The sequence below is a fragment of the Colletotrichum navitas genome (assembly GCF_030913465.1).
Source record: "Colletotrichum navitas strain CBS 125086 chromosome Unknown LY79scaffold_65, whole genome shotgun sequence".
Classification (NCBI taxonomy): Eukaryota; Fungi; Ascomycota; class Sordariomycetes; order Glomerellales; family Glomerellaceae; genus Colletotrichum; species Colletotrichum navitas.
In genome coordinates this window covers 179,358-204,928 of record NW_026850611.1, presented here as the reverse complement: position 1 = coordinate 204,928, position 25,571 = coordinate 179,358, and the positions used below count along the sequence as shown (strand labels likewise).

Below are 25,571 nucleotides of genomic sequence, written 5' to 3'. Positions count from 1 at the left end.
AATATTATTATATTATAAATAAATATATAATACTTTATTTAGTATTATATTATTATATTATAAATAAATATATAATACTTTATTTAGTATTATATTATTATATTATAGATAAATATATAACTTATAAAGTAGTAAAATATATTCTACTATATTACTAATATACTATATAATTTACTATATTATAAAATATTATTATATAGGCTCCTAAGGCTTATAACCTTAGTTAAACTAGCTATTAAACTATTTAATAATAAAGTAAGTCCTTTACACTAGGTATTAATATAGCTACTAAAAATATTAAGGCAAGTATAATTTAATAATAAATACTAAAAAAAAAGATTCCTTAATATTTATTATAATATAGTTAAATAAGGGATAAAAAGAGAAAAACAAGGAGGACTAATATTAATAAATAGTATTTTCTAAAACAAGGACGTTTCTTTCAGAAAAGGGGGCCACCAACTATAAGGTATACCTCAGGCATACAAGTATTAGGTACATAGGTCAACCCACATCACAGGCCATAGATAGAGAATATTATTGATCATACAACCCACTATACACACCCCAAGGTGCATTACCTCATAATAACTCTTGTTAACCTTCTAATTAGGTACATCTTGCTAAAGTCTATTAGGTAGTTGCTATCTAACTTATCTAGGTGGAGTATTTGCGACCTGTCCCTAGCCTTAACAGGATTTAAACCTATAGGGTCTATAAAGCTCAGACACTAGCTTAAGGGCTATACTATTAAGGTACGGATACACAGCGTAAACTAGGCTTATAACTGTTACGCTAAAAACAACGCTGTTAATTGTAGGCAGCACAACTAACGCCTTATATCACCTTGTGACAGATACATTTTTCTTTTTCAGCAGGCAGAGTCTTTTACTAGATTGCAGCTCTTTGCTATTATACATTCTACAAAGAAAGATCTTGCATTGAATTTTTGTAGAATGGAGTTCATCAAATTTTAGCAAGCCCCACAACTTGTCCAGGCCTGCAAGGTGTTCCCACGTCGTTTACGAAGAGATGGGCATTACCTCGCCTCCGGCCGACACCGAGTACCTCTGGCCGTCTCTGTACATCAACTCGATGACTGCACCGATAATCGCGTACAAATCTGGGTTTTCGCGATTCTTATTCTTAACGTTGTTTGCCCACCCATGGTGTGGACGAGCAGAACGTCAATTCCCCGATCGAGGCAGACGATAGCGTTACCTGCGAGAGCATCATGGGGGCCAACTGCGTGAGCTGTAAGTCTTACACTGCAATCATATGACCGTGAGATCACCTTCGTGATTCGTACTGACCTGTCTCGCCTTTGCAGGTAACAACGGAGGGGCTGGTGGCTCCATCGACGCGGGCTGTCTCAGATACGACTTCTATGTCACCGAACAGTAATTTTGGGCATGTGAACTTTTGCGAACTAGACGCCCTTCGGACCCTTCATTCATACGAACTCAACTTTTGGTTATCTCAAAGCAGACTATTCACAGAACAGCGTTATCGTGATACCACAAGAACCGTCATACGTATCATCTTGGGGCTTCATAAGTTAAACGTGGTATCTCATCTTGAGGAATCTCAAACCCATGCATATATACCTTGCCTAACCACGAATTCCAGCTGCTGCACATGGGCATCGACGTCGTATTCTGAGATTTTCAAGGCGAAGGCCCAGCTTAGCGCTACCATGGAAGACTCCCTTGTACACGCGATATCTTACTCCGACTTGGAAACGCTTTCGAGGATCAGATAGCTCTGCCTGTGGGTGTTGTCAGTTTTCCAAAGAGCTGCGCCAACGAACCCAAGATTCGTGATCATCCTTCCCCATCGGTGATGTCTCTTACGTGTATCTTTTCAACCAAGTTGTCGTTCGCCCGTGCGATACCCGGAGAGAAGCCATAGTTATACATCCTTCATTATCCTATGATGGCCATCGTACTATGCAAGCCGAACCTCCCTACAGTGAACACTGTGAGTATATGAAGATGTGGAACGAAGCAACTAGACTTACTCCGCGGTGCTGGTATAAATCAGCCCGTCGAAAACGCATCCGAGCTCGATCAGGGTCAGGAATGGGTGAAACCTGTCCCCCTCGCCCCGTTTGTAAAGCCGCACACCCGGCACGGCTCCAACGCTCGCATAGCCCTCTCGAGGACTTATGCTTTGGCTCAGCGGTGTACTCAGCGTGACGGACCCGACAGTTCCAAACGAAGCCAGCACGTCCTTCAACGCGTCAGCGTCAAACTCCTTGATGCCGCGGAGGCTGCCGTCCGCTTCTATGCCGCAAGTGAGCGATCGCGCCGCGATCCAGATGTGAAGGCTGTGCAAGTTTCGAAACTGGTCGAGCCGCAACCAGTGGAAGTCGTAGACGTCGTGGCGGCGCGGGATCCCAGGGAGATCGTAGTTGGCGCACATCAGAAGCGCCGGGAAGTCCGGACTGAGCGACAGCTCCAAGCGCCGGGCATACTTGAAGAAAGCCGGGGGGGTTCCTCCTGTTTCTACCGTCTTCATGGCCGAGTGGAGGGCGCAGTGGCCAAAGAACATCTCGATTGTCCGCATATCAGTGAATATGAAAGTCGTCGACTCGTACATGGATTGAAGGCACTCCGCATAGCTGAAGTCGTAAGCATTAAGGAATGCCCAGAGAGTTGGATGATGGTTCATCGCCGCCTACATGAGCTTGCACGACAGAAGCATGGGGATGTACGCGCTTGTCCATGGCCCATGGGGCGCATTCTTCCGGCCTTCTTTCCAGCACACGTTGGTCGAGGTGCTGGTTCCACAAATGGCTGCAAGGCCATGCTCTTCGAACGCGCGCTCGCCGCAGAGCCAATGGTTTATCCACGGAGACTGTAGACGTCTGCAGTAAAGTGGTGCGCTGCTATGCCGGTCTCTCATGATCTTTTGGCCCAGTGGGACTCCAAGCTGGGCTCTCATCCTCTCGATATCCCTCTGCAGTCCGTCCTCAACCCGGTACTCTGTTGTGCACGACCAACGACAGAAGTGCTTGTTTGTTGCGGCGCCATGCCACAGGATATGCTGGCGAAGGCCACATGAGCGCCACAAGTGGAGGTAAACAGCATCGCGGACCTCGCGCGGTAGACGGCTGATAAAGGTGGACTGTGTCTGCGGATCGGAAGGCATGCTGAAGCTGAACGGCCTGGCCGAGAGCTCAATCGAATTAGTACATGTTTCTTGAGCAATTCTTGCGGGGATGGTGACATGCCGGCAGCAAACGCAACAGCATTGGCACTAGCCACGTGACTGCCCATTGCATGAATTGACAGGCCTCCGATTGGGAGGATTCGCAAAGTGATGGTGTAAATCGTATTACAGCCATTAATGTCAAAGTTGCGAACCTCGCCTATCCTTCGATGATCAGACCATCGTTGTCCACCAAGACCATATAGACAGCAATTACAACTGCCGGGCCTCTGTGTGCCTTCTCTTCCCTCTCCCCAACTCTGTCCGTCCTCTGCTCTTCTGCGTCTTCTATCGCTCTTCTAATTGCGCTTGATTGCCCCTTGCTCGAGCTCTCTTCTGCCTTGCCCTTCTTCCTACCTAAAACCACTCATTTGTAGGCAGCCTTCTTGCTCCTGCATTGTTCTTGCTATTACCATCTAATTTTCATAACGCCTTTATCTATAATCTAGAACCTAAAAGCGATTAAGATGACTTATACAAAATGTTTTGCAAGGAGTTCTCTATACCCCACAAAGAAGTTAAGCTCTTCCTAGAGGATTTAGAATCGAGACGATAGGCCTTTCGGGAGATACAAGCGGCCTATCTACAAAGCCTACTTCCAGATCGTAGGGAGTTAAGCAAGAAAGCATGGTCTACCTAAGATAAAGCGTGGCAGGCTTAGGTTAAGTAAGCAATTTTAAAACGGGTGAATAAAGCCTAACTCTACGAGAACAAAGAGCAGTGCTAACGTTCTATGTGTGGCAGATTTACAACAGAGGATATTAGACAAGACCTAGAACAAGTTATAATTAAATTCTAGTTTAAAATCATCCAGCCCTTCTCCGATAAGCCCAGTCACGTATGGCCTCGTATCTTTTTCAAACAAGTTGATTAACAAGTTTTCTATCATGGGTTTGTCCACAGAAGAAAACGTCCCTCCCCAGACTCTCCCGCAAACGCCTTTTCCAACTCTTGTGGAACTCTCCAAGATTTATCAAAGTCGCGGTATCCCATCAGACACCAGCGCGGCCGCCCCAGGTTTTCCTTGCTGAAGTTTTCAATCGACTCGTCCGTCTCCAGCTCCCCAGGCGCGAGATACCTGATATCCAACGGCGCAATCGTTCCCCTCACTGATCCCCCGAGCATGACACGCATTCTTCGCAGTCCCGGCATCTCCGGGACCGCCTTGACAATGGTGGAAATCAAGGGAACGAACACCGGGTTGTCAGGTGTCACGCGGAACGCCAGCTCCGGTATGTCGCCCTCGGCCTCTCTTGTGCGTACAACAGGGTAAAAGTCCGACGCGTCCGAGTCTTCCGAGTCGAATTCTGGTTCAGTGTCCTCCTCCGAACCGTAGTATTCTTCGTCGATGGGGAGGTTGTCAAAGTCGCCTGTGTATAGCCATTTCCCATCGACAGTTGTGACGCACAAGTCAATGTGAAGATCTTTGAGACGCGGACAGTTGAGCGGGGCATCGAAGGCCGCCGAAGTTAGGATCCATCTTGATCCCAGGTGCAGCTTCTCAAGTGTTTCCAGCCGAAGTAGACGCCTCACGCCGACACTGAGGGCATCTTCTCCATCACCCGTCATGTCCGGAGGTTGGAACAGCTCGTTGGAAGGATCGCCGCTATCTGTGACGATTTCAAACTCGACCAATTTGGGGAATGGAGTGTCGGTCAGCGCAGCGCCCAAAGCGTTCCTGAATGCCTTCAGATCCGACTGCCACGCCAAGCGACGGTCGTACGTCACGCGGACCTGAGGTGGTAGAAACTCCCAGAGCATCGTCCTCACTGATACTAGAGCGCTGGTGACGACTGACATAGCGTCGGGGCTGAACGGCCGGCCATGGATCGCCTCAAATGAGAACTCGGAAACGCACGCGACGTCAGGCAGTTTCCCGCCCGCCAGCAGTTTGCGATCGATGCTGAGTGCGTGAGTTCTCCAGCGCGTCTCATACACGGGAAACTGCCGGTCGCTCCGGAGCTCGCCACTTTCCATCATGTCTTGTATCGTCACGTCCGAGGGCGACGCGGCACTGATGGTGAGTTTGATGCCAGCTCCATCGCCAGATGGCCATGTAGCCAGGATGTTGAAGAAGTCTTGAGTGGCCTTCGTAAAGGCTTCATTGTTCTTGATAATCTCGCTCTTGCTCTGGATCTTCTTGAAGCGTTTAGGGACGACTTCTGGGAGGATGATCTGAAAGTCGATTTTTTGCACAGACGCGCGTTGGCTTTTCGTTAGATCGTCTCTCAGAGAACCGAGACCCTCGCTGGTCACCTTGATGGAGAACAATGAGTCATGGTTAATGATCTCATAAGTTTGAGGGAAAATCTCAACTTCGCGCATTCTTATGGGTTGATGAGAGTTGGGTGGTGCTGAAATATCTGGGAACCGAACCAAGTGGGGTGGGTGAGCTGTTATCTATACCCAGTGACAGACAGCATGTCCGTCACGTGATGGAACCATCTTCCATGCTATGTATCCTCGTAGTTTGCAATGACAAAATCAGGTGAATTCTCTTCTAAAGCTATTCGTTAGTACCGCCTGGTACGGCTCGGTGGTTCCTAGATTCGGTGTTCCTTTGACGTACGATGTCGCCTTGCAGTAGATGTTCAACATAAGCATACAGCATAATGTCAGAGGTGTTACAGTACTAAGTAAAGGAGTCTATAAATAGTATAGTTAAGGGTTAATTATAACTATTTTCTAATCTACCTTCTCCTAATTCTCCTGTTCTTATAAACTCTGCTTTTATATAACCCTTAGATAATAGTTTTCCTAGTTGTAGCCCTATAGCTAGTAGTCCCCTAGTGCCTCTTACCTTTAGCACTTAATATAATCCTTCCCCCTTAAGGTCCTGTCCTTAGGACCTTAAGTAGTACTCTAGTAGGCCCCTAGGGCTTTACTACTAGCTAGTATCTTAGAGGTGTCTAGGAATACTTTTAGGCTTAGTAGGTTACTAAGTAACTAGCTATCTTTTTAGCTAGCTAATTACTTTTAACTTTACCTTTATAGCTATTATAGTTTAACTAAGCTAAGACTATTATTTTCTTAAGGTTATAGTTATTTTTAGCTAGGTTATAAGCTTTTATTACTTAACTAGCTTTACTAAAGGTTATTTACTTTATAATAAAAATACTTTATTTACTTATAATATTTTTATTACTTTTTTATTTTTTTAACTATAATACCTTTTTAAGTACTATATACTTTTAGTAAGCCTTTATTATATAGTTACTTTTTTTATTACTTTTATTTTTTTATAGCCTAAGCCTTAAGTTATACTACTTTTATAATAAAAAAGAGCCTTTATTTTACTTTTTAGTAGGCTATACTAGTAACCTTTTAAGTCTTATTTTTTTTTTTTTTATTATTTTTTTTTTACTTTATAGGCTTAAGATACTATTATAACTTACTTTATTATTTTTACTTAGCCTAATTAGATAACTTTTTTAGCCTTATTTTTCTTTTAATTTTTTTATTTTTAATTTTTTTCTTTTTTTTTTTTTAATAGCCTTACTTTATTATTATTTTTTATTTTTTTTATTTTACTACTACTACTACTATTACTACTACTACTTAGTAGTAATAGTAATAATAATAGTACTAGTATTAGTACTAGCTCTTTTACTACTACTATATCTTTTTTTACTTTTACTAATACTTTTACTAATAATACTACTATTACTAGTATTAGCTTTACTACTACTAGTCTTACTAACTAAGGTAGTTCTACTAGCCCTCTAGTACTTTTTTTTACTTTACTTACTTTTTACTACTCTTATACTTATATTAAAGAAAATAAGCTTATCTATAATATACTTTATAACTACTATATTTACTAAATAACTAACTAGTGTCCTAGTATATTAAGCGCTTATACTACTACTTTTCTTTACTATATAAAGACTACTTATATACCTCTTTTTACACCTAGTGCCCCTCTAGTGTTTTCCTCTTAGTACTTTAGCTAATATATCTTAGCTACTAGTAATAAGTATACTTATTATACTACTATATATAGTAAGCCTTATATCTTAGTATATTTACTTTTACTTTTACTATCCTTATAACTCTTAGTAGCTACTAACCCCTTAAATAGGCTACTTATACTACTACTATAGCTAGTATTAAGCTATACTACCTCTTTAAGGCTATAAACTATTTTACTAAGCCTACTTATATCTACTATAGTATTACTATATATTTACTTCTTCTAGTGTCCCTCTAGTAACCTTTTATACTAACGTTAGCCTAAGATAAGATTAATAAGGCCTAGGTTATAGCTAAAAAGGCACTTTAGTGCTAAGTTAACCTAGCTAAGGCCCCTAATACTAAGCATAAGGCTAAGGCTAAGAAGAAAAAGTAGCTTCTTTACTAGTGCTATATTATAGCCCTTAAGACTACTACTAACTTTTTTACTACTAGGTTAAGCTAGCTAAGTCTATACTTTATACTACTAAGGTTACTACTATAGCCTTTAAGGCCTAGACTATTACCCTCTAGGAGTAGACTACTACTATTATAGCCTAGACTACTCTCTTTTTAAAGTAGTCCTAGACTTACTCCTAGGTTATAAGTATTTTTCCTCTAATACTTATCTAGTGCCTCTCTAGTACCTCTTATACTAGTTACTAACTTCTCTCTAGTATACTAGTAAGCTTAAATCTAAGGCTAATAAAAATAAAGGTAGTACTCTTATATCTTCTATATCCTTTACTTATAATAATAATAATAATAATAATAAGAATATTAGTAATAGTAATTTAGAGAATAATAAGTAAGTAATAAGTAGGCTTTACTACTACTGCCCTTAGTGCTCCCTTAGCTTCCCTTTTTAGTTTATTTTCTTTTACTTATTATACTTTTTAAATACTTAGCCCTTAGGCTACCTATATTCTTTAGCTTTAGTGCTATAATAATTAAATCTTTAATCTAGTTATCCTTAGGCTAATTTTTACTTTACTTAGCTATACTTTTATTTTCTCCTAGTAACCTTTTACTTATAGTTATATTATAATCCTTTTATAATATTCCTCTAGGGTTCTTAAGAGTTTTCCTTTTTACTATACCCCTTTTACTTAATAAAGTACTACTAATTTTACTATAGCCTTTTATAGGCTATAATTTAATCTACCTTATATATATTTTCTTTTTTTTCTTTAATTAGTATTAGTTAAGGCTTTACTAGTAATCCTTAGAACTTCTCTAGCTATAATAAGGAAAAGATATTATAAATCCTATATTTAGTACCTATGTCTATCTTATAGGCCTTGCCCTTATTAACTACCTACTTTACTATAAAGAGGCTAAGGTACTTATCTAATAGCTTTTTAGATAGTCTCTTCTATTTAATAAACTTAGCTAATAAAAAGACTTTCTCTTTAACCTTAAAGTCTACGTTAGACCTTTTAGTGTTATACTACTTTTTGTAGGCCTAATTAACTACTTTTAATATCTTACTAATTATAGTTCTCTAGCTCTATAGTTACTTTACCCTCTTGTAGGGCTTAGGGACCTCTATTAGTCTTGCCTTTACTAGGCGTATATTATATATACTTTATAGTATATAGCTTATTAGTGCCTCTACTAGTGTAACCTTAGTTATACTATACTATAAGCTATTATAAATAAATTTAGCTATAGGTAGCTATTTTACTTAGTTATCTTACTTAATATTATAAAAGGTTTAGAGGTAGTATTTAATATTCTAGTTTTACCTCTCTGTTTATTTATTAGTTTAAAGGTAATAGGCTATACTAAGCTTCTGTTTAATAGCTAGCTAGTAATATACTACTACCTAAAAGTAACTTATAAACAGGGACCTATAATCTAACACTATTAAGGTTAAAAGTCTAAAATAAAAGAATACTTTATCTACTAGGAGGGTTACTAGCTAATCTACTGTTAAAGTTTCCTTAGTAAGTAAATAGATAGTATACTTTATAAGCTTATTAACTATAACTAAGATACTATTATATACTTTACTATTAAATCTCTTTAACTTTAGTAGCTTAGTAATAAAGTCTATAGTAACCTACTCCTATAGTTAGTTAAGTAGTAAAAGAAAAGCTAGTTTTTTATAAGGTAAATAGTGCCTTAGCTTTATATATTAGTAAGTAGTATATATATTAATATACTCCTTAATATCCTTTTTTATTAATTTCTAGAAGAATATCTATCTTATATATTTTATTATTTAGGTTACCTTTAGGTGCCTTTCTAATAGTTTATTATAAAACACTATAAGTAGCCTTATTTTTATTATATATCCCTCTAGTACTATAAGCCTACCCTAGTATTAGAGTAACTTATTTTTCTTTTTAGCTTAGTAACTCCTTAGTTATTACTACTCTCTAGACTAAATTTACTTATCCTCTAGTTATACTATAGTAACTTCCTTTTCTAAAGTAGTAGTAAGTTCCTCTAGGGCTACTATATCTTAACCTAGTAGTCTACTACGCCTAATTACTACTACCCTTCTTTTAAACCTACTAAAGAAGTTCTTTAAGAATATACCTTATGCTTCTTTTTTTTTTTTTTACTAGGCTAGTAGTTTAGCCTCTATAAGAGCCTATCTACTATATTATCTTTACTTAGGTAATATTTAATCTTAAAATTAAATAATAAGAGGTCTTATAGTAACCTAGCTTAGTAGCTATTAAGTTATAGCTTAGCTACTAAGTAGTAGTGCCCTAGGTAGTCTATTAGGAATATAATATAGTACTAGGTATATAGAAAATAGTGCCTTTAATATATAGCTACTTCTTAAATTATAAGTAACTTAGCCTCTAGTGCTCTATAGTATAGCTTTACCCCCTAGAGTTTCTATAATATATAAGCTATAAGGCGCTAGGCTTCTTTATAAAGCTAGCTTAGTACTACTTTTATTATAAAGTTAGATATATTTATTTTAACTTAAATAGGTAATATAAGGTTAAAATACTATAAGATAAAGGTATAAGTAAATATAGTGTAAATCTTATAGAAGGCTTCTTTAGCTTTCTTTATAATTACTTACTTTTTTACTACCTTAGTAAATAGTTAGTTAGTAAAAAAGGAATATACCTTAGAATAGTTCTTAATAAACTACCTATAAAAATTTATAAACCCTAAGAAGGTCTATATCTTTTGTACACTAGTAAGTAGTAGCTACTAGGTAATTACTTTTACTTTCTTTTGTTTTATTAAAATACTTTTATTAGATACTATAAAACCTAGAAAGCTAATAGACTTAGTGTAAAAGGAGTACTTCTTAGGGTTAGTATATAGCCCTATAGTGTTTAACTAGCTTAGTACTATCTTTACTGCCTCTATATAGCTCTTTTTATCCTCTATAAAGATTAAGATATTATTTAAATAGATAATATAGATAATATCTACTAGACCTACTAAAGTATTATTAATATAGGATTAGAATATTATAGGTGTATTAACTAGCCTAAAAGGTATAACCTAATACTTATAGTGTCTATAGTAGGTGTAAAAGACTGTCTTTTATTTATCTTTACTATAGATCTTTACCTAGTAGTATATATCTTTAAGGTCTAGCTTTATAAATTATATTACTTTTACTAGATAGTCTAGGATTTCTCTTATTAAGGGTAGTAGTACTTAGTTTTTAATAGTAATCTTGTTAAGCCTATAGTAGTTAATATAGAGGTAAAGCTTACCCCTTTTCTTAGGTATAAATAAGATTAGTGCTTCTACTAGTAACTTTAAGGGCTATATTTAGCCTTTAGCTAAGGATTTATTAATATACTTCCTTAGCTCTCCTAGTTCTTTCTTTACTAGTAGGTAGATAAGGCTAAACAGTAGTACTATACCTAGTTCTAATTCTATTATATATATCTATATATTATCTTTTGCTAGTTTTATTACTAGGTCTACGTTAAATATATAGGCTTATTCTTTATATTCCCCTAGTATTATAGCCTTTATACTACTAGCCTTACTAGCCCTTTTATCTTTCTTTAGTATATAAGTAGGTATCTCTAGTACTCCCTCTAGTGTCTTATACCCTAGGTATTAAATTATAGGGGGGTCTATAAGGACTACCTTAGTATTCTTTAGGGCCCTCTTAACTACCCTTTAGCCTTATATAAGTTAAATATAGTCTTTACTTAGTAAATAAGTCTAGCTAATTATTTTTTACTTAAGGTTAAGCTTTACTACTTACCCCTAGGGGATCCCTAGGATAATATTATATTCTCTTATATTACTTACTTATAAGGTATAGCTTTATATTCTTAATATTTTAATATTATTTTTTACCTTTAACACTATCTTTTCTAAACTATAGTCTAGGGCCTTGCTTCCTTATATACCTTATAGTAGTAGTCCTTTTCTATAGACTACTAGTAGCCTCTTTATATATAATATTCTCTAGTATATAAGGTTTTTATTTACCTCTAGGTTAATTAATACTCTTTTTTTCCTTTATATACTGCCTATTTTAGTGTAAAAGTCTACCTTAAATTAGTAGTATAGCTTTTTTTCCTAAGGTAATTAGATAGTATTAACCTCTATTACTTCTATTATACACTGTCTACTTAAGTGTCTAGGTTAACTATACTTATAGTACTTTTCCTTAGTATAGCTAACTAATAAATACCTTAGCTTACTATAGTTAAAGTAAGTTAAGAAGTACTATAGCCTAGTTAAAGGTAAGTAGTTACCTTTTTTCTTTTTTACTCTTAGGGCCTTTAGCGTTAGTATTAATATACCCTAGGTTATTATAGGCGTAAATATAGAGTATATAGACTAGGGCTTTATTATAGAGACCTTTATATTAGGACTTAGTAGTATAGCTAAGGCCTACTAGTCCTTTTACTCTTAATTCTACCTCTACTAGTCTACTAGTTTATCCTTAGCGTAGGCTTTAGCTAGTGTCTTAGCCTATTATATAGTATTATTAAAGGCTTATTATATCTTTAGTATCCCCTAGGCTAATATATAGCTCTTTAGATTAAGTAGTAACTAGTTAAGTATATAGACTACTTATTACCTTTTAGCTTATAGGTTAAAGTACTTTACTTTAATAGTCTTATACTTATTAATAAATTACTAGTATAACTAGTTAACTTTTTACTTTATATTATTAAGCTTTATTACTATACTAAAGGCCTATATATTAGTATTAGTAATATTATTTTTTAACTAGGTCTTTATTACCTCCTAGGTTACCCCCTTTATCTAGCTATTATAGTAGGCTTTAATATACTTTTACTACTTATATACTAGGTTACCCTCTAGTGTAAAGCTAGTATACTACACTTTACTTTAGTTATCTTTAAATTCTTTCTTTATAACTTTAAACTATCTCTTTAGCTTAAATAAGAAGTCCTAAAGGTTATTTTATATACCTTCTTTATATTAGATTAAAGGTAACTACTTTAATAGTATATTAATATAGTAGTACTTATACTTTAGCTAAAGAGTAATAGCTAGGCCTAGTGTATTATATACTTCTTTAATAGAGGCTTTATTTATTAAAGCTAAAATCTAGTTAACTATTTTTTTTTTCTTAGCTTTTTTTACTTACTCTTTTAGAAAGTACTTAAGCTTTTCTTTTATTATTTCTTTAAGGTTACTCTAGAGCTATTATTATACTAGTAGGCCCTTGTTTTCTACCTATGCCTAGGTATTACTACTGTCTAGGGTTAGTTACCTAAAGGTAACACTTATACCTTACTAAGTAGTAGCTTAAGTATTAAAAGGTAATATTATAGCTTTAATAGTTAGTATACCTAAAAATAAGTAAAAATTAAAATATATTAGAGGTATTATAGTACTAAGTAAAGGAGTTTATAAATAGTGTAGTTAAAGGTTAATTATAACTATTTTTTAATTTACTTTCTCTTAATTCTCCTGTTCTTATAAACTCTGCTTTTATATAACCCTTAGATAATAGTTTTCCTGGTTATAGCCCTATAGCTAGTGGTCCCCTGGTGCCCCCTACCTCTGGCACCTGACACATAATGCCTTAAAACAGAGACATTCAGGGTAGGATTCTTGATGTACATAATTTATGCATGATTAGATTACTTTAAAGAAGCCCTTTCTAGTAAATTTATGGCGGATCTATCCAAACTAGCGTGCCAGACTTTAAGCCACGAGCCTGTTGCAGGAAGAAATGTGAGTTTACCACGGACTCGTCCAGGTCGGCAGATCATCCACGGCCTTTCTGAGCTCAACAATCTTCTCGCGCAGTGCCAAACGGCCGGGGACTTTGGCATCGTTGGTCGTGTCCTTGGGCAACACTTCCTCAATCTTCTCCAGTAGTAAGAATAAGGGACTTTGGTAAATAGGCTCCATATTAGAAGCTGCAACGTTGAAGGAAACTCGTCCAGGGTCCAACTCTAGTTTAGTATCCCGTGCATCGACTGCTACTTAAGGTGTGGAGTTCTAACTAATCAGGCAAATGCCTAGCCTTTTTCTGTCTAATAGCGGCAGACACTTTGCGGGGCAGCATTTGGGTCATCAAAGTACCTCTTGAAGTCTCTCGCTTATTCCACACAGACTTACGCATAGACCTACGCATAGACCACAGCTTACCCTTTTGCTAAGAAAAAAAAAAGAAGAAAACAGAGATATCTCTTGTTGCAATGTTGACCATCGCGGATAAATATCGGAGTTATCGGGTTAACCCCGATGACTCATCGCCGGCGAATCCTCGGATATTCGGCCATAGATTCTCCGAGGATTCGTGGGCAATAAGTTGGTTATTCAACCAACCAACCCACGATAATTATCCTTCTTTTCTTCACGCATAATAGAGAACCACAGTTACCCCCCATTATTCGTCAATTGCCACCGATACGTACGGTTAACCGTATCAATCTATCCCTTGGTGTTACCAACATCTCTATTAGCTTAAAGCACATCTAGAATATAGTAGCATAAATTAACTTTTTAGAGAAATTTACCCCTAAAGACACTACCTTAATTAAAGATAACTAGGCTATAGTATATACTATTAGAGAAGTTCTTTTTCTCTTCTTGTTGACTTAGGAGCTGAGGATTTGGAGTTGAGGATTTGAAGTTGGTGTACTCCGTAGGGACAACAGAAGTGACTTAAGAGGAGGTGGGTCAGTACTTTGAGATAGTCTGAAATGCTAAGATTTGACCCACAAAGTGTCTGCCTGTTAACTGCTACTGGATTTTATGGTTGGAGAAATAATAGGTTATAATGGGGCAATATGTACTGTAGTCCATCAGCAATCGATGGGGTAGTCGCCACAAGGCATCGGAGGTTATTGATTGAGGGTAATCCTCAAGGTCCAGCTGTTGGTCGCTCAAACAGGACAATGGGCCAAATTGAACGGCCTGGCTCTGAAGGCTGGAATTGGGTATCGCGATGCGGGCCGTTCGACCCTCAAGTCTCTTGATTCTCTTCAGCAGTTGTTCATCTCGACTATTGGCTTGGCAACCCATCGATATCCACATGCAATCGGCTGTCGCGAATCTCAGCTTAGCACGAGCATCAAATGCAGGGGACAACAAGGGTCCGATCCTTGGTCTCTGGGTGCCTGTTGTAAGCCCAGGAACATGCAAGTCAGGCTTCTTTTCGGTATGCCTAACGCGGCACACACATGGGGTCGGATCCTTCGAGTCTCGCCCAACGTCCGAAAAGACGGTTGCGGCAGGCGGGGAAATTGTTCCTCGATGCCGCGACTTACATGTGGTTGTCTATGATAGTTAGTCCTGTCAACGTCCGTCCACTTTTGCTGTCGCCAGCCAGCGACGAGTAGCCTCGAGCTGTCCTGTCTTTGGCCTTACAGACGACCAGCGTGTCACTCCCTTCACCGCCTTTCGTTCTTTCTGTCTGTCTGCGCACGTCGCTCCTTCTATATTCACTCGTTTTCAACATGGCCATCGCCCCAATTCTCCTTCGAGGCATCTTGAAATCTCTCTCGGCTGTCACTCTTTTGGCTTTGCCAGTACTCGCCGACCCGTTGCTGAAGACGAGCTACCTCCCTGATGGCATCAGTTCCGCCTGCGCGAGTGCTCTGACGGCCGACACGGCTTGCCCGCAGTCCATCCGCACGCTGCAAGCCGGAGACTATCAGTCAGAATCACGACTTCAGAGTCTCTGTACCGATGACTGCGCTTCGTCGCTGGCCACATACCACAGTGCCATTCTATCTAATTGTGCCTCCGACACATGGGAGGGTCTCGAAGACGAGATACAGCCCGTGGCCTTTATCAGTGAGATGATTCGCTACCATTACAACTTCACTTGTCTCTCTGACGGCGGTCGTTTCTGTAACAACGTTGCGGCAGCCTTTGCTGCTGCTGCTGATACAGACGCCGCCGGTGACCCGAGTAAACTACCCGCTGGTGGCGACTTTGGTGACCATGACACCTCTGACCTCTGCGATTCGTGTCTTATCAAGAACCTGACTTTCAAGGCTGGGTTACCCTTTTACGATGGTCCTGAGCTGCAGTCTCAGTCCCTCTACGAGTCTAAGACGGCCAGCTGCGGAATCACAAACGCGCCATTGACAACAACTGCGAACTCAATAATTCCGTAAGCTCCTATGCTACGACGATGCACACAAAGGACAGCACTAACACGAAGCCATATTACGAACAGATCTGTGACTGAGACACCCCCAACCACCACTACATGCGCAGGCAAGACATATGCTATCCAGCCCAACGACGGCTGCTTCTCCGTCTCCGTCTCTCAGAGCATCGGAACAGAGTGGCTCCTTCAAGACAACAACATTTTCGCCTTCTGCCACGAGTTTCCCGCCGAGGGCAACCTTTGTCTCGTAAACACGTGCGACGTTTACACGGTTCTCGAGTCCGACACTTGCAAGACCATCACGAAGCAGTTTGGCATTAATGATGCGCAGCTCAGAGCTTGGAACCCGGTAAGCGCAACTCGAGTCGCATCATGGCATTGGCCATTGTAGGCTAATAACAAGGTTGTATCAAGTCTATCAACGCCAGTTGCTACAACCTCGACAAGATGATTGGCGCTCAGCTGTGCGTCAGCAAGCCCGGAACACCTTACGTCGAGCCAGAGCCGACGACACTTGCGCCCTCGATCCCGACCACCGCTGCACCCCTTCCGACCAACGTTGCTGTCGACACGAATGACCACTGCGGGAAGTTCTACGAGGTGAAGCTGGGAGACTACTGCAACCTTCTCACCGTCAAGTTCTCCATTTCCTTGAACGACTTCAGGTTCCTGAACCCGGCCATCAACGAGAACTGCACCAACCTATACGCTGAAGAGTCGTACCGTGTTCAAGCTGTAGGTGACAGTAAGTATCGTCTTGATAGCAGGATACATCTCTAGTCGCTAGATTCTGACATTTGCCTTTCACCACACAGTAAACACCTACCCCGGCAGACCTGGAGCGACGTCTTACGTGCTCAGTGCCACCTCAGGCATGGAGGACTCGGTGACCACAATGCCCGACGCAACATGGACCGCTCCCACGCCCACAAGAACTCCCGCTCCGCTGGCGAGTGGTACCCTGAGAGACTGCGCCAGCTACTTCCTCGGAGACGACTGGCAGCTTGACGTCACTGACACAGATTACATCTCACGCTGCCAACTCGTCGCCGAGATCTGGGGAGTCGCGCTGGAAGATCTTGGCATCTGGAACCCAAGTAAGGCGTCACTCAAAGACATTGACAAAGGTGTTTTGCAACAACAAACTTACACTTCAGCAGGTCTTGGTGACGTATCAGCCGCCGGTTGCACATTCAATAGTGGTGTTCGGTACTGCGGTCGATCCTATGTCGATGGAAAGTACGAACAGCCAGGAGGGCTGACCGAGCCTCTTTTCCCGAGCAGGGTAAGTCTACATGGGATGAAAAGCCCAAATCCGAAGCTGTCGAATCCCTCGTTTCACACAAACTATTGCTAACCAGCTGATAGGAGGGCGAGGACGAGGACTGCACTGGCTGGGTCACCGTCGGTGACGGCGGAACACCTACGTGCCAGGATATCCTTGCAACATACGGACTCATCATCACCCAGTTCTACGACATGAACCCCAGCGTTGGAGAAGATTGCTCCGGCATGTGGGCAGGTATGTTTTTTTTTTTCGTTCTATTTAACAGGAGTTATTCAAGATGCACGATGGTTGGGTTTCTATTTCGTCTAGTATTAGTCTTGAACAACCAGGTCCTAGCATACTGGAGTTTCTCATCAGAAATGTCTAAGAGCTAATCCGCGCGTGCTTCAGGTTACTTCTACTGCATCCAAACTCCGGAGCACCAAGGCTCAGGCGGAGATGCCACCACCGCGGTGCCCTCAGGATCAACAACTGCCAGCGCAACAGCAACAGCAGGCCCGACGCCTCCTGCTCCGACTCTAGACGGCCAACCTTCGAACTGCAATAAGTGGCACGTCGTTGCGGGTATGTCTGCACTCTCGAATTAGTCTTGTCTTTCTCTTCCGATCTCCGAACTATTATGCTAACAAGCATCGTCACAGCCGGTGACAACTGCGGCGTCATCGAGTCCGAATACAGCCTCACTCACTCCCAATTCCTCGAGTGGAACCCCGCCGTCTCGGAAGACTGCCTCACGGGCTTCTGGGGCGCGTACGCATACTGCGTCGGCGTCAGCGGCGGGGGCGGCGCCATCACCACGGCCCCACCTGCCACCATGACCTCCGCAGCCCCGGCCGAACCCACCAACGGACCGGTTGCGGCTCCGGAGCCCAACCAGGCCGGCAACGCCATCGCTTCCTGCAACAAGTACGGCCAGGCGCAGTCCGGCGACTGGTGCTCGGCTTTTGCGGACCGTTACGGCCTGGCTTACTCCAACTTTTACGCGTGGAATACGGTTCTCGGGGCTGGTGGCGAAAATTGCGGTGGTTCCTTCTGGGCCACGTACTGGTATTGTATCGGGGTTGCGGCTTAAGAGTTCAACAAAGGTGCATTGGCTAGAAGTTTTGGTTACAGGACGAGTTGCTTTCCTTCTGCGAAAGTTGCACTGCTTTCCACGAGCTCAACTTCCGTAACTACCTATAAACTGATTGGACCATTGTTGTTGAGACCTACTATGCCTCTTTGGTATTATCTCTCGCAAAATGCCATGTTCATTTCGAGCCAAGGATAATTAAATCAAACGCTGAAAAAAGTCGATTGGGGCTGGGTACATTTATGTGCTGGTTTCTGTTGTATATATTATTGCTTGTCTCGATTGTTTCACCTTTTGGCAATTCCTTCGAGGTACCTATGGAAACAACCAGACAGTATCTGATGGGTGGAGTCGATTCCAGACTGGAAACAACGTTCAACTTCTTCCGGCCAGTTGCCACACTTTGACAGTAATATCACTTGCGTATCACAAGTAACTAGTCTAATATCACAGAGTCTTGGATCTTTCTTTGACTGATTCCTCCTGACCGATCTCGTGTAAGGCATTTGCAGCATGCGGCGAGCAGTATAGGAGGAAGAATCGCCTTTTGTACTAACATGTACCGTGTATTTGAATTCATCAATTATAGGCAGAGAGACAGAATATTGGCTAGTTTCGCAGGTCGAAGCTCGGGTAGAGCAAAGAGTCGAGAGCCTGTCGTCTCAGCGGTAAACGGGGTTCCGTATGCTTCAGACACAAGCGCTAAGGCAGCAATAATGTAGATTCCTGAGCTATCTTCGTCTGCCACCGATACATTTGCTTGGTTCACGCCGTGGGGTAGAGCTAGTTTGCCAGCTGAAGATCGGCTGACAGGAACCTCAACGTCCAAGACGGAGATCAATCGGCTACAATATGTTACTTGCCGTCCGTCTCGAGGAGCGGTGCCCACCACTTTAGGTTGTGAAAGCCATCACAACATAAGCAGCCTTTACTCCGTCTAGATGAATCCAGTGAGGGCAGCCTTATCTATGGGAGACTGTGTTCTGCTGACAAAGTCTTGGAAATGGAGGAAACGGAATGGTCTAAAATTAATTCATTCTACCGTGGTGTGATAGCGTCAGGTTGGAAGAAATTTCCTATTCCACCGATGAGGCGTAGTGTGGCCCAAATGTTACCATTTTGTAACAACATGATGAACGTCAGTTAGATGACCACAGCCATAGTCTTTGATCTACAACAGATCCAGACGATTCGTTCGCCATTCTTTTGACTGTACAATATCCCCTAGCTCGGTTTTTGGCTGGATGTATGGCTTGATCGCGGTCCGAGCTTTGGTCCTCTGCTCAAAAGCATATGCCATGCTTATCAAATTCTCCTCGCTGAACGCTGCACCAGCAAAACCAATACCAAAAGGCAAGTTCGGTGCCAAAACATCGAGATTGCCGAGGTCATCCTTCACAATCGGTGTGTCGTCCGGATGCCTTCCGAAAGGAACAGTTATGACCGGCGTGCCTAGAAGCGCCGCGGGACCCAGTACATATCTCGTTGGAAGCACCAGAGCGTCGAGCGAATGGTTCTTCAAAGCTCCCTCGTACCCCAGAGGACCCGCAAAATACTGTCTCTCGGTGTAAAGCTCCCAGAAGAGGGGATCGGTGTTGCGAATGCCTCTGACAAGTTCTCCATCCCACACTGCAGTATTATGTTCCGGATAGCCTTCGCGTGGGTCGCCTTGCGTCCAATTTCGAAGTTCGGCGACCGTGGTGATGTTGTAAGGGTTGTAGGTGAGCTTCGCAAAGTATTCCTCGAGGTTTACGAGGAAGTCTGCACCCATGACCTGGCCAGATAGGCTGAGTAGCTGTGTAACATGGTCACCCAGGGGAAGCCGTATGTTGTCAATAATTTCAGCTCCGGCAGATCTCAGAGTTTCTACCGCAGAGTCGAAGAGGGAGATGGAGTAGTTGGTATTCGGCCAAGGTGCGTCTTTGAACAGATGCCTCGGGATACCAATTCGTTTCCCCTGGAGACCTGAGTCAACACAAGCTGCGGCGTAGTTTGGCGTCTCCGTGAACGGTATCGCTGAAGTGTAGTTATCTCGGGGATCCGGGCCTGCGATAGCTGCTAGTAAATGCGCGGCATCTTTCACCGTACGAGCCATCGGACCGACTACATCCTGATGCTCAGTAATCGGTATGACGAGGTGCCGTGAGACGAGACCGAGAGTAGGTTTGATCCCCACGAGATTGGAGACATCGCAAGGCATAGTGATAGATCCCAGTGTCTCCGTGCCAAGTGAAGCCCACGCGAGACCGATTGAAGATGCGATTCCACTTCCTGAGGAGGACCCCGACGGGTCTTGGTTTGGATAAAACGCCCCGATCGGCTGGTTCCCTCGGGCAGACCATCCAGCGCTGGAGTTGGTACCCCGAAAAGTCGCCCATTGGTCCATGGTGGTCTTACCAAGGATAACGGCACCGGCTCTGCGGAGCTTGTCCGCCACGTTACTGTCTTCGCCAACTTTCGCTCCAACGAGCGCGAAAGAGCCAGCAGTGTTATTCATCTTGTCGCCGGTCGCAATGTTGTCCTTCAGGAGCACTGGGATGCCGTGTAGATGCCCAAGAAGAGGCTCACCTTGCTTTCGCGCTTGGTCTAGAGAAGCAGCAATGGAGACTGCGTCAGGGTTGATCTCGGCGATGGCGTGCAGGTCATCGTTCAACTCGTCAATGCGAGCAATGTAGGCATTCACCAAGTCAACGCTAGTGAAGAGACCGCTATCGAGCCCTTGCTGTAGATCATCTAGAGTTGCGTCTAGAAGGGGCGGAAAACTGGCAGTTGAAGGCCGTCGGTAGAATGAAGCTGCATACACCGAACATAAAAGGCGTGAGACGGCCTTGGCAAACCAAGATGACGCCATGTTGCTGGTGTTATTCAAGTACAGCTGATATGAGATTTGTTCTCATGAATCACCAATGCACCACAAAGTCGGAGAATTCTTCGTGGCGCAGACGTAGCCGTGATGTCCATGGACGCGTTCTTTTGGGCGAACACCGGCCCTAAATAGGTTCGGAGGATTGCAACCCCGGTCAGGAATCTCGTGTCATCCAGTCTGGGGATTCGTGCGATTGGTGGGGTATTTGTCTAATTTGCATATGAATATATTGTATGGCTGCCTCATCAGGCTAGAGTGTTGAACAGATGAATCTCGATAATTTACTTGAGATCAAAATGCAACTGGAGCCGGCGAACGGCACTCGGTATGCATGTTTCGGAGGAAACTCGGGACTTAATGGAGCTATTCTCGGACCGGCCCGGATTTGCGGCAACGGTCCCGGCGCTTTGACCGGCAGCAACCCGGCTTGCGCGCACTCACCGCCTTTCACCGGATGATATTGGGACAGCTGTGATCGTTCATGATTTCATGAGTCTCCTCTATATAAGCTATAAACGCCCCGCTGGCCAAGTGGAGTCAGCGGTTAGCTCCACGGCGTATTCGCTGGCAATTGCTGAGCGGCTGGATGCGCTCGATTACGTCCATTCTGGGATGGTAAGCAAGTCCAACAACGCATTCGTACGGACCTTGTGTCGTCTTTCATTTAAAATATGACGATTCTCAATTTCAGATGCGTCCCGATGACTGATACCCGAGAGCTAGCCGCCGCTTCCATCCCCTATCTTACCAGTAAGAAGAGGGAGTGGTGTGGTGGAAGATGGCTTAGCTGCATGTGGGATATGTTAAAACTGATCACTATGGAAAAAAGAGATTGTGGAGAGTGATATGTTGAAGTGCAAGTGCGTAAGCTTGTAAGATAAATTGAAGTCCAGTTGGATGTTGGTATTTGAGGGAAGCATGAAACAATAAGATGCCGCCTTTGCTCCATCTAGATGATGTCAGTAAGGGCAATACTTGAACTGTCCCGCAGTCATACGACATTACTGTATAGTCTACATTGCAATGCAAAATCATCACATACGACCATACCCACTGGAGAACTCGGGATCCCGTCCGCTCTCCCATAGATAAGCCAGTGAGGGCCGGATTAGTAGTTGGGTCGGTGACGACCAGCGAATACCTGGTGTTGTATGTTTTTTATGTTTTCAACATACCGTCTTGCATCGGTGCGCCTGGTTTGCCTTCGTAGACTTGGGCTTCCATCTCCGCGAGAATATCAATGTATTTTGATGCTCACCAGAAGGATACAGTGGCAATGGCTGAAATTGTGGAATATCCTGAACCTTTAGGGATGCAAGGATCACGCAGCTGTGAACCGACGCCATCGATTAGACAACTGCAGCCACTGCCCCGCCGTGAGAGTAGAGACAACACTGCTCCAAGTGACCGCATATGTACTTGTCGCATCTCTCTCCCCCCCAACCAGGCTGTTCCCGTCTCTGGCCAGCCGGAGGCCTCATTTTATGAGCTTATATTGCGGAACCGTCAGATTTCTCTAAAAATAACGTCCCCTCTAGCTACCTTCTGGAACTTTTAGCTAGTACTTTTTATCTATTTTGACATTGATTTCGCTATGGACAAGGTCTGGTTTAAGCTCTGCTAAACTGACTGCCTGCTGCTGAGACTAGAAGCGATGGGCATGGGGATTGAGACTGGCTTGCTGGATCTAGGCCACTTTGTCCTAGATCTGCGCTGGCTTGACTTCCCTATTAACTGCGGTGAAATTGAGCCTTTCCTGTGGAGTATGCCTGTGTTCTCTACAGCCTCTATCTTGTTTTGGTGGGGGGATACGTAGGCTTCTGAATATGGCGGCGTCCTGGGCGGAGGGGCCCCTGTGCTTGCTGCTGCGGGAGTACTTGTTACTGCTAAAGCTGATGTTAGCTTTATTCTCTGGTCCTCTGTCTTTAACTACGAGGCTTATAAGAGGCTTGATACCTACGTGGTGTAGGTGAACTAGACCTATGTTGCTGACTGCCTGGAGGGGGAGAAGCTTGCTTAGTATAAAAAGGATTACGCGACCTTGGGGGTGTGGTCTATGTTTATTATAACTGGGCTGAAGATTGCCTGCGCGGGTTTGACGTTGAGCTCTTCTTCTTGTGGCGTGGAAATTGGTATTGGGCTTGAAGCCTGAGCTCTATATTTCTTGTTATTTCCCTTTGCTTGCCAAGTAGTATCTTAGCGTTTTATATAAATTGACCAACAACCATTGTTGTAGAGAACAATAGGGTCATGTGACTTTTAAGTGATCCACCCCGTTGCTTCCAATTCCTTGTCTCTAGGCCGATTGACAACATATTTCTAGTGACGAGCAATCAGTTTCTCTGATCGACTGAGACTTCCGGAATACACTTGTCCCTTGCCTTGTCCTTGAAGTGGACTAGCTTGCATAATACTGGACCCTACCATATCCTATGATTACAAGGCATTGCTGAACGACATCGATAAATGTTAGGGGGATCTTGGTCTTTATTTGCTTTCCAGGTCGAGAATGATTGCAAATAGAACTGTGGTTGTGATCACAATCTCTCAGCCATGCGCTGATCAAACCGAGGTTGACTTGCTACCCCCCTGTGTTATAAACAGGTCCATGTCTGTCGCCCAGCAAGGTTTGGAGCGAGACTGCGGTGTCTGCTTCCCGTCCTTGTCGAAGCGCCTGGCGAAAACTGTCACCCGTGAGCAGTCTCAACTCTCCGGTATGATAGACGCCACATTTGATTCTCAGAACGCTTTCTCCAGTTGAGGGCTTTCCTGAACCCATGGTAACCCCCCTTGCCTCTTCATCCGATTGCTCGAAGCCCGAGTGAAGCTCCCCCTTGTCTGTCGTGATGATTGAAGCCGCCAAGCTGCAAATGGCGCACTCCCCCCTCTGCAATACAAAATCATTTTCAAATCGCCGAGAATTGGTACCATGTATCTGCCTGCATTGAGTTCAAATCCTTGGCCCATTGGTTGTAGCGGCTTCGTTAGTTGGCGGCACCAATGACACAGCCTCGGGTTTGGATGCCTTCCCTCTGATCGACCCTTTTCCAGGGATTACCTCTCCATTCGCTCCTCTCTGGCGAAGAATTCGGCGGGAGATACTGACCCGTCTTCGTACCCCAGCACGTGTCGAACTAGATCCCAAAAGTCAAAGGGAATGTGATTGATCTCAGGATCTGTTGCCAACTTGCGCAGACCGAATTCAGCCTTATATTCGGATGGGCGTCTGAGCAGACTCTCCAGGAATTCTACGTCCCCGATTGTCCTTTCGCTTTTGACTCTCATCGTTTCGGATTCGATATCGCCGTCAGAAAGTATGATATCAGCCTCTGCGGCAGCGGCTAGGACTCCTAATCGTTTTCCGTTCTGCAAATAGATCGTTTCCAGTGCCGAGGGACCGTATTGCTTACTGTTCAAATCAAAACAGGACAGGAACGCCCCCATCAACTCTTCCTCAGTCAGTTGATGCATAGGGCTGTTGACTGGTGCGCCAGCCAGCTTCTTCAAGCAGCTGGTGAACCTCCACATTTCGTTCTCATGCACTTCTTGTTTTCCGAAGCTCGACCTTATTTTCGCATTGTAGCCGGCAATTATTGACGCGGTATATTCGGACAAAGAGATGAGATCTTCCACCGGGTTAGATAAGACGTAACGCTGAGATAGAAGGTGCGTGAAGACAAGCTGTGATCGCTCCTTATCCTGGTATCCTTCCGGCATTCGTGGAAATGCAGCCCGGGACATCTCGATGGCACTGTCGACCGCCTCGATCGATTGCTTGGCAAACGCGCATTGTTGAATCCGTCGAAGGTGTTTCAGGAGATCTTGACCCCGCGAGCTGTGGATGACTGGAGTCGACTCAAATAACAAGAGTATTGGACCACGCTATCCATGTCTTGAAGGCTTTGCATGTACTCGTGACTTGTCGTATAAAGGTCGATAAGTTGCCGGAGGAATTCCCTCCAAGCGCCGTCTTCCTAGGCGCAGCTTTCGAAGCCCATCTTGAAATGGATCAGGGCCTCGTCTAGATCTTCCACTGAGCATGTCTTATCGAACCTTGCAATGGCAACCGCACCAAGCTGACCGATGGCGACATTGCGAATCTTTGACCCAGGATCTATTGAAGATAGCAACTCTTGCAGTAGTTGTTGTGTTTCTTCCTCGTCTTCTTGCCCCCCTCGTTTCATGTATCGAATGTGGAGTGAGGAAGCAAGGCTATTGAGCGCTAGAAAATATGGCTCGGATCCTTTCGTGGTCTCCCCAAGGATCTCGCGATCGCACGCAATGGGCTCTTCAATATCTCGCGGCATGCCCCTCAGCCTGAACCGGAAAACGAGAACATACCCCAGATTTGTCAGAACTTAGAGGTACGCCCCCAGGTGATGCTTGTCAGGTGCCAGAGGTAGGGGGCACCAGGGGACCACCAGCTGTAGGGCCACAACCAGGAAAACTATTATCTAAGGGTTACACAAAAGCAGAGTTTATAGGAACAAAAGAATTAAGAGAAGGTAAATTAGAAAATAGTTATAATTAACCCCTAACTATACTATTTATAGACTTTTTTACTTAGTACTATAATACTTTTAATATATTTTAATCTTTACTTATCCTTAGGTATACTAAC

General features: G+C 42.9%; 9 protein-coding genes across 9 annotated transcripts; 3 read left to right on the top strand and 6 right to left on the bottom strand.

The window, feature by feature from the left end:
• Positions 1 to 1,487: 1,487 nt before the first annotated feature.
• Positions 1,488 to 3,204, bottom strand: LY79DRAFT_564100 (uncharacterized protein). The gene is made up of 4 exons (XM_060558617.1): positions 2,684 to 3,204; positions 2,021 to 2,623; positions 1,854 to 1,966; positions 1,488 to 1,768 (listed from the first exon to the last, which is right to left on the bottom strand). Exons 1-3 carry the CDS (start codon positions 3,151 to 3,153, stop codon positions 1,948 to 1,950), a joined length of 1,092 nt encoding a protein of 363 aa, XP_060410684.1. The 5' UTR covers positions 3,154 to 3,204; the 3' UTR covers positions 1,488 to 1,768; positions 1,854 to 1,947.
• Positions 3,205 to 4,098: 894 nt separating this feature from the next.
• On the bottom strand, positions 4,099 to 5,824 carry LY79DRAFT_582484 (uncharacterized protein; the record flags this gene model as incomplete). The annotated part of the gene is made up of 2 exons (XM_060560263.1): positions 4,099 to 5,613; positions 5,783 to 5,824. The coding sequence occupies 2 exons, from the start codon at positions 5,822 to 5,824 to the stop codon at positions 4,099 to 4,101; spliced, it is 1,557 nt and encodes a 518-aa protein (XP_060410683.1).
• Positions 5,825 to 14,322: 8,498 nt separating this feature from the next.
• On the top strand, positions 14,323 to 14,590 carry LY79DRAFT_564095 (uncharacterized protein). Its single transcript, XM_060558616.1, has one exon. It carries the CDS (start codon positions 14,394 to 14,396, stop codon positions 14,580 to 14,582), a length of 189 nt encoding a protein of 62 aa, XP_060410682.1. The 5' UTR covers positions 14,323 to 14,393; the 3' UTR covers positions 14,583 to 14,590.
• Positions 14,591 to 15,062: 472 nt separating this feature from the next.
• Positions 15,063 to 18,230, top strand: LY79DRAFT_638540 (LysM domain-containing protein; the record flags this gene model as incomplete). The annotated part of the gene is made up of 8 exons (XM_060562297.1): positions 15,063 to 15,724; positions 15,791 to 16,073; positions 16,139 to 16,469; positions 16,540 to 16,821; positions 16,885 to 17,009; positions 17,093 to 17,246; positions 17,403 to 17,576; positions 17,654 to 18,230. 8 exons carry the CDS (start codon positions 15,063 to 15,065, stop codon positions 18,082 to 18,084), a joined length of 2,442 nt encoding a protein of 813 aa, XP_060410681.1. The 3' UTR covers positions 18,085 to 18,230.
• Positions 18,231 to 19,043: 813 nt separating this feature from the next.
• Positions 19,044 to 21,201, bottom strand: LY79DRAFT_564093 (amidase). The gene has a single exon (XM_060558615.1). It carries the CDS (start codon positions 20,933 to 20,935, stop codon positions 19,256 to 19,258), a length of 1,680 nt encoding a protein of 559 aa, XP_060410680.1. The 5' UTR covers positions 20,936 to 21,201; the 3' UTR covers positions 19,044 to 19,255.
• A 565-nt stretch (positions 21,202 to 21,766) lies between these two features.
• Positions 21,767 to 22,108, bottom strand: LY79DRAFT_522518 (uncharacterized protein; the record flags this gene model as incomplete). The annotated part of the gene is made up of 1 exon (XM_060555455.1): positions 21,767 to 22,108. A coding segment is annotated over one exon (342 nt), but the record flags the coding sequence as incomplete, so codon positions are not given.
• A 407-nt stretch (positions 22,109 to 22,515) lies between these two features.
• On the top strand, positions 22,516 to 22,779 carry LY79DRAFT_564090 (uncharacterized protein). Its single transcript, XM_060558614.1, has one exon. It carries the CDS (start codon positions 22,605 to 22,607, stop codon positions 22,764 to 22,766), a length of 162 nt encoding a protein of 53 aa, XP_060410678.1. The 5' UTR covers positions 22,516 to 22,604; the 3' UTR covers positions 22,767 to 22,779.
• Positions 22,780 to 24,004: 1,225 nt separating this feature from the next.
• LY79DRAFT_672456 (uncharacterized protein) lies at positions 24,005 to 24,691 on the bottom strand (the record flags this gene model as incomplete). The annotated part of the gene is made up of 1 exon (XM_060564063.1): positions 24,005 to 24,691. The coding sequence occupies one exon, from the start codon at positions 24,689 to 24,691 to the stop codon at positions 24,005 to 24,007; it is 687 nt and encodes a 228-aa protein (XP_060410677.1).
• Positions 24,524 to 25,258, bottom strand: LY79DRAFT_564088 (uncharacterized protein; the record flags this gene model as incomplete). The annotated part of the gene is made up of 1 exon (XM_060558613.1): positions 24,524 to 25,258. A coding segment is annotated over one exon (334 nt), but the record flags the coding sequence as incomplete, so codon positions are not given.
• Between the last annotated feature and the right edge of the window lie 313 nt (positions 25,259 to 25,571).

Bases quoted from the DNA above. Each gene is read 5' to 3' on its own strand.
- LY79DRAFT_564100 (XM_060558617.1), bottom strand. From the start codon at position 3,153: ATGCCTTCCGATCCGCAGACACAGTCCACCTTTATCAGCCGTCTACCG. The intron at 2,624-2,683 runs GTAGGCGGCGAT...TTACGACTTCAG, and splicing joins CTTCTGTCGTGCAAGCTCAT to CTATGCGGAGTGCCTTCAAT.
- LY79DRAFT_564090 (XM_060558614.1), top strand. From the start codon at position 22,605: ATGGGCATGGGGATTGAGACTGGCTTGCTGGATCTAGGCCACTTTGTC.
- LY79DRAFT_564093 (XM_060558615.1), bottom strand. From the start codon at position 20,935: ATGGCGTCATCTTGGTTTGCCAAGGCCGTCTCACGCCTTTTATGTTCG.
- LY79DRAFT_564095 (XM_060558616.1), top strand. From the start codon at position 14,394: ATGTACTGTAGTCCATCAGCAATCGATGGGGTAGTCGCCACAAGGCAT.